The sequence below is a fragment of the Musa acuminata genome, chromosome BXJ1-7, assembly GCF_036884655.1.
Source record: "Musa acuminata AAA Group cultivar baxijiao chromosome BXJ1-7, Cavendish_Baxijiao_AAA, whole genome shotgun sequence".
NCBI classification, from domain to species: Eukaryota; Viridiplantae; Streptophyta; class Magnoliopsida; order Zingiberales; family Musaceae; genus Musa; species Musa acuminata.
Window position 1 is genome coordinate 6,962,552 of NC_088333.1, and position 7,246 is coordinate 6,969,797.

At 44.4% G+C, this 7,246-nt stretch overlaps 1 protein-coding gene across 1 annotated transcript; it reads left to right on the forward strand.

Moving 5' to 3' along the window:
• The first annotated feature begins 5,688 nt into the window (after positions 1-5,688).
• On the forward strand, positions 5,689-6,763 carry LOC135678516 (NDR1/HIN1-like protein 6). Its single transcript, XM_065191421.1, has one exon. It carries the CDS (start codon positions 5,788-5,790, stop codon positions 6,571-6,573), a length of 786 nt encoding a protein of 261 aa, XP_065047493.1. The 5' UTR covers positions 5,689-5,787; the 3' UTR covers positions 6,574-6,763.
• The last annotated feature ends 483 nt before the right edge of the window (positions 6,764-7,246 follow it).

Genomic DNA, 7,246 nt, shown 5'->3' on the forward strand with positions numbered 1-7,246 from the left:
ATTAATTGGGATTCAACACATAGGATTTTATCGGTGGCTATCGGACATGTCATGTAAATCATCGAAGAGTCTGTTATCTATATATAGTATAAAATGATTTTATTCAATATATTAAATGAATACTTATGATTCTTACAAATAAATATGTACTAAATTGATCGTCAGGAATTTATTCGAATAAATCCTATAGTATAATATTTTAGATACGAGATATAGATATCTTATACTCTCGAATTAAGTAGGACAAGGGATAACATACAAAAAAATTTAAGTAGGAGATGATAGTATCATCACACAAGTCAAGTGAAATTAGTTTTACTAAGTCAAATCAACGATCAAATATGACGTTAATTACCATAATACATGAAAGAAAGTAATTAAAAGAAAAAGGTCGTACAATTGTGTTAGGATCAAGAGCACTAAGAGGGGGGGGGGGTGAATTAGTGCAGCGGGTATCTTATAATAATTTAAGAACCAAAAGCTGCGTTCGTTCAAAAACTATTATGATGCAAAAGCAAATTCTCAGTTTGTATCTAAGTGCAGTTTGCGTCTAAGCGCAGATTGCGTTTAAGCGCAGTTTTGCGTCTAAGCGCAGTTTTGCGTCTAAGCGCAGTTTTGCGTCTAAACTCAGATTTACGTCTAAATGCAGATTTACGTCTAAACGCAGATTTACGTCTAAACGCAGTTTTACGTCTAAACGCAGTTTTACGTCTAAACGCAGATTTACGTCTAAACGCAGATTTACGTCTAAACGCAGTTTTACGTCTAAATGCAGATTTACGTCTAAACGCAGTTTTACGTCTAGACGCAGATTTACGTCTAAACTTTGAAACTCGTTTGTATACTCGCAGAAGGCAGTATGCAGTTGAAATCAAGACGTAAACGTGAACTGAAATCTGATGATTGAGCGAGGAAAGCCGATTTACGTCTGAATGCAGTTTTACGTCTAAATGTTGAAACTCATTCGTAAAATCGTAGAGGACAGATTGCAGTTATTAATAGGATTAAAATGTAAGCGTAAACTGCAAGGAAGCTCGTTCGTAAAAGCGCGGAAAACAGTTCTGCAGAATCAAACGTAAACGTAAACTGTAATGTATGAAAATACGAGTTTACGTCTGAATGCAGATTTGGAAGAACAGCACTTAGAACTTGTTCGTGAAAGCGCAGAGAGCAGTAGTGATGAGGGAGGTTTGCAGTAATGATAAAGTGCTCGAAAATAAACGCAAACCAGAGATTTAGAGTGGTTCGGTCAGCCTTGACCTACTCCACTTTTGGCTTCCTCCACCGATGAGGTTGCCGACGTCAACTAGGTGCCTTCCTTCAATGGGCGAAGGCCAAACTTCCCTCTTACAATTTCTCTCCTTTTGACAGGCTTAGGAGACAACCTTTACAGATGTTTTCTCTCCTCTCTTTTCAACTCAATCTTGAAGAACAGAAGGAGGAGGAAAACTAGCAGTTTTGAGCTCTAAGAACCACTGAAAAGATCAAGATTTCGGGTCAGTTCTTGCTCAATTCAGTGCTGAATGGGTGGGGTATTTATAGGCCCCAACCCAATTCAAAATTCGAGCTCAAAACGATCAAATCGATCAAATCCCAGAATTCTGGGATCAGGCGGTTGCACCTCTCGACTGGAGAGGTGGCACCGCCTGGCAGAGCTCGAAGACTGAGCTCTGCCGATTGCTCCTCTCTGCTAGAGCTCGAAGACTGAGCTCGATGGTTGCATCACCTGGCAGAGCTCGAAGACTGAGCTTGGTGATTGCATCACCTGGCAGAGCTCGAAACAGAGCTCGGTGGTTGCATCACCTGGCAGAGCTCCAAGCTGAGCTCAGGCTGATCCACCTCTCTGCCAGAGCTCGAAGACTGAGCTTGGTGAATGCATCACCTGGCAGAGCTCGAGACTGAGCTCAGGCTGATGCACCTCTCTGCCAAAGCTCGAAGACTGAGCTTGGTGGTTGCATCGCCTGGCAGAGCTCGGAACTTGAGCTCTGGCGGTGCAACCTCTTGGCTGGGGCGGTTGCACCTCCCAGCCGTGCAGCCCTGGCGGTTGCACCTCCTGGCTGGGGCGGTTGCACCTCCCAGCCCCACAGCCCAAGCGGTTGCACCTCCTGGCTGGGGCGGTTGCACCTCTCAACCCCACAGCCCAGGCGGTTGCACCTCCTGGCTGGGGCGGTTGCACCTCCTGGTGCAATCAGGGTCCGAATGGTTCACTCCATTCGACCCACTTTGAATCTTTTCAGGGGCCCAATTGCCCCAAGATTAAGCTAATGGGATCACCTCCCATTTTCATGCTTAATCATCGTGCTAACTACGATTATCTCTAAGACAACTTCTGCAGCTTTGCTCCGATGCGTCAATCGCTTCTTCCGGCGAGTTTCCGGCCAACTTCCGTCGATCAACCGATAACCTTCGGTGATCCTTCTGCGGACATCCGGCATACTCCTGGACTTTGCGACGATCCACTTGGCGAGTTCCGACGAGCTTCGCTTGGCAAGCTTCTGGACTTCTCGGATCTGTTCTCTCTGAACCTCCGACGACCGTCCGAACTTCCGTCGAACTCTCGAACTCCCAACGTGATCATGATCTTGACTCCGGCGCAACTCCTGCTGCTTGTCTTACTCTCATCGTAGTTAATCCTGCACAACAAATCAAAACTTCGATCGAGACAATTAATCCTAAGCAATTAACCAAGTTGTCCGACATGTCATTGGTCCCTCGACGCTTCGTCCGATTCTTCGGCGCATCGTCCTCTCGTGCAGCCTATTGCCCAATCGGCCAGTTGACTCCGCAACTCCGATATCCTTGGCACAATACCCGCTCTTCTTGGCCCGATGCCCGAGTCCACGGCCCGAAGCCTTCTGTCGATACGTCGACCGATCCACCGGCCCGACGTCCAATCTTCTGACATGTTCCTTCGGCACAATATGATTTTCCTGCTTTAATTGTCTCATCCTGATCGAAGCATCCTGCGTCACTCAAAACGCAGATTAAATCATAAACATATATCAAGTAGTTTCATCATCAAAATACGATCAAATATGACGTTAATTACCATAATACATGAAAGAAAGTAATTAAAAGAAAAAGGTCGTACAATTGTTGATATGACATTTTTCTAATGACAATAATAAGCCAAAGAAGAGCAGATGGAGATGATGACCCAACGACACTTCTACCTTTTGGTTTTTTCCTTCATCTAACATGAAGGCCATTCTCGATATGGACCGTATGTTTGCATGTATGACATGGAAAAAACGTTGCAGAAAGAAAAGGATATTTTTCTAAAAAGATTGAGAGGGGCTAATTATATATTATTTCTATAATTAGAATTTTTTTAGTATCTTATCTTTATAATTAGATTTCTTTAGTATCTTAATCCATAGATTTAAAAAATGTATATTTGAATCTCTATAGTCATAAAAAAAAATATGTAACTTTATCTATCATAATGTAATGGATAAAAATATAATTTTAATATCCTAATTATGTTTTCATTTGTTATGTATTAATTAAAATTATTTAGTCAACTATTATGATGATGACGGACGATGATGTTGTTAGGTGCTATAGATGGTTGTTGTAGTGGTGATCGATGAGAACGATTCAGTGGTCGACCTTGTTAATGTCGATTCGAGCATTGACGATCGAGGTGAGGGCGACGACTGCAACAATGGTGGAGATTAAGAGACTTTGTGACTTCTTATATGGGAAGGAGGAAGAGGAGGGAGTGCGGCGACAGGAGGTGAGGCAAAGGGAAAAAAAGAAGAGGACGAGAACGATGGTCACTCTATAGTTCCGCAACCACATTAGTGTTACTCTGCATTTGCATAGGTGGGAGATTTGGCAAAAGCCTTGTGTCCCATCCATATTGATACAGATTGATATGATGTCAATGCAGATGCCTCACCTCCCTTTGATGCAAATGTTGAATAATGCTGGAGAAGGAAGAGGAAGGAGAGCAACAAGCAAAGAGTGTACCGATTGATATCCTCTGTCGATCGTACCTCGGAATGTCTAGTTGAATGAGACGGTGGGAACATTGTCGATTGCTGCTAGGATCGTGATTAGGCCACTTGCCTTTGGCTTCCAATCTGAGCAATTTTGTGGCTGCCTTCTTCCACTCCTTGTTTATCACTATCGTTGTGGGTCCACGATGATGGTAACATGATCCTATGGCGGGGCTACGATTTCGAGCTGAATACCTGTCGCATTTGTAGTAACGGTGGCTATAGGAAGCATGTTGAGGTTGTTGTTGATGGCTTGCTTAGTGAGGTTTGTACAGTAAACGAGGCAAGTTACGTGAGAGGCAAGCCAGACAATCCAAGTGAAAGATGTGGTTACAACGAGGGAGGAGGCGAAGCTCCTCAGCTTCATCGAACTCGTTGAGGTATACTGTACACTCGAGCTCTCCCTTCCTTACCTTCGACCCCTTAACCTTAGAGCATACCAGTATAAGAAACGTCTCGATAAACTTAGGGCTCAACCTTACTATCATCGAGAGTGGGCACTTGCAACATGACGATGCTATCATAATGGTCGACTATGAAATTTTAATTATGTTATAACAAAAGAAAACATAATTGAGACATTAAAGATATCTTTTTATCTATCATTTTCGTATCATTGCTATACGTGTCTATCACGTACTATATCTTTTATCGATAAAGCTGACGATATTATGGTAAATAGAATTAAATATTTTACTTTCATAATTATAAGATTTTCAATATAAAATTTTTAAATGTAGAGATCGAGATATTAAAGATGTCTAACTATGAGAGGTAATCTATAATTAGCTTGATGCAAAGAGACATAGTAGAAAATAACACAGATCAAATTACTTGAACATCTTTTATCTTAAATAATTATCTATATATTTTAAAGAAATCAAAATGAAAAATGGTCCGAGGACTATCAAAAACAACAATGAGAACTCTCTTGCTCCAATGGTCGGGTGCTAGAAAATTTATTCGGACGGATTGATGGACTTCAATAATTCATAGAATAAACACAAATTATATTTTTTATTTATAAATCTTTACCAATTTCAGAAATTTTATTTACATACTACGCAACCTAATAATTATTTCATAAAAATGCCATTAATCATAATTAAGACGAGACGGTTAATTCTCCAAACAACAAAAATAAATATTTAATCCCAGATTTTAAGCTTTTAGAAGAGATCATAGTTGTCGTCACCAAAATGTTGAGTTACGGTTGACAGATATGGCAAGTGGTTGCAACCTGTGCAAGTTAAGCCACAACTCTGACACCCTATGATCACCACCGTCCATGTCCTCATCATTCGCTTTGTGATTCCCGTCAATTCCTCGTCTAAATAATTGTCCATCCTCTTCATTTCCTTCTTTTATGGCTTCATTCTCGTCATGAGAATAATAATAACTTCGACTATACCCCACGTTCATAATGTCGATGGGGAGCGCGAATCTTGGGGCTCTGCTTCGTCAACTACTGGCCGTAGGATCGTAATCGGACGAGTGTCGTAGCTAAACGCAAACCACGTAGCACGGATCGTAAAGCACAGGTAGGTAGTTATAAACCGTGTGATCGTGATCGGACGACTGTTATGGTTTGAGGAAAGAGCTCGTGTGATGCCATATGCGGTGGGCCGGTGCGCTAGCTTTGTGCTGCTGCCGCCCTTCTTCTTCTTCTTCTCATCCTCCGTCACGTTTCTTCTTTTCTCCTTCATTAGTTCTCGCTTTGGCCTCGCTATAACCTTAACCCTATCTCGACATCCTTAGGAGCGGAGCGAGGAGGAGGGTGGCAATGGCGGACCGAGTCTACCCTTCCGCGAAGCCTAATCCGCAACCTCCCCAGGCCAACAACAGTGGCGGCGGAGGGAGGCCGCCCTCCTTCCCGCCATCCAAGGGCCAGACGTACGGTGCCACCCGCCAGGCCTACCGCCCGCAGCCCCGAAAGCTGCCGCCGCCGCCCCGCCGCCGCCGGGGCTGCTGCTGCTCCTGCTGCCTCTGGCTCACCCTCATCATCGTCGCCTTCGTCTTCCTCGCCGCCATTGCCGCCGGCATCTTCTACGTCATCTACCGCCCCCGCCGCCCAACCTTCGAGGTAGACGGCCTCCGATTCTCCGCCTTCGACGTCTCCGGCGCCGGCCAGCTCACCTCCCGCCTTGAACTCAACCTCACCGCCTTCAACCCCAACCGCAAGATCGTCTACCTCTACGACGCGGCCTCCATCTCCGTCTTCTCCGGCGGGGTCGACGTCGGCGACGGGTCCTTCCCCGCCTTCATGCAGGAAGCGAAGAACGCCACCCTACTCGCCGCGGCGCTGTCGGCCCCCGGCGGCCAGACGCTGGACTCGACGGCCGTGTCGGATCTGAAAAAGAAGACGAGGCTGCCGCTGGAGATCGATGTGGACACCAAGGTGGGGGTAAAGATGGGAGGTTGGAAGACGAAGAAAATGAGGATCCAGGTTCGGTGCGAGGGGATCGACGTGGGCGTCCCCAAGGGGAAGGCGGCGCCGGCGGTGTCCTCCCCCACCGCCGCCTGCAAAGTCAAGCTCCGAGTCAAGATCTGGAAGTGGACCATCCCTTAGACCGAGCCCTTTCTCTCACTCTGCATCATTACACCGACCGGTGTCCCTATAATTACCACGAAACGGGCAACAGATCAAGACGATACTTGATTAAGATGTTTGCGATAATTATTGTTATTGTACTTTGGTCGTTTTCTTTAACCGTGTACTGCTGTAAGATGCGGACTAAAATGTGATGGATTGAGCTGGAGATTTGTGCAATGGTGCATGCGGACATGATGGGAAAGCGAAGCTTCCGTGATGAGATCGACCCTCTACATGTCCTGTGAAGCGGGGAAGATAGTAGTTGTAGGAGGGCACGCGTTATGACAGCTGGAAATAAGGTTGTGGTTGAAAAGGAGTCAAAGGACTATACAACTGCGTGTCATAGGGCTTGCTTGCTGAAGAGAGGTCCATGGGACTATACAACATGTCGGGGCCAGTTTATCCCATTTTTCTTATTAATTATAACTTTATTTCTAACCAAAAATTATGAGATCAAATCAAATGATAATTGAAATAAATTATTATTATTATTATTTTTACAAAAGATAAATGATAAAGACTAGGATCCTATAATATACTATCAAAATCGTTAACAACTAAACTACATAGCATCTTACTCGAATGATTTCTGAATCAACAATTTGAAGGGATACGCTTAGACTTCGCATTGCAAGCACTTTTGACACGG

Coding starts and splice junctions, on each gene's coding strand:
- LOC135678516 (XM_065191421.1), top strand. CDS start 5,788: ATGGCGGACCGAGTCTACCCTTCCGCGAAGCCTAATCCGCAACCTCCC.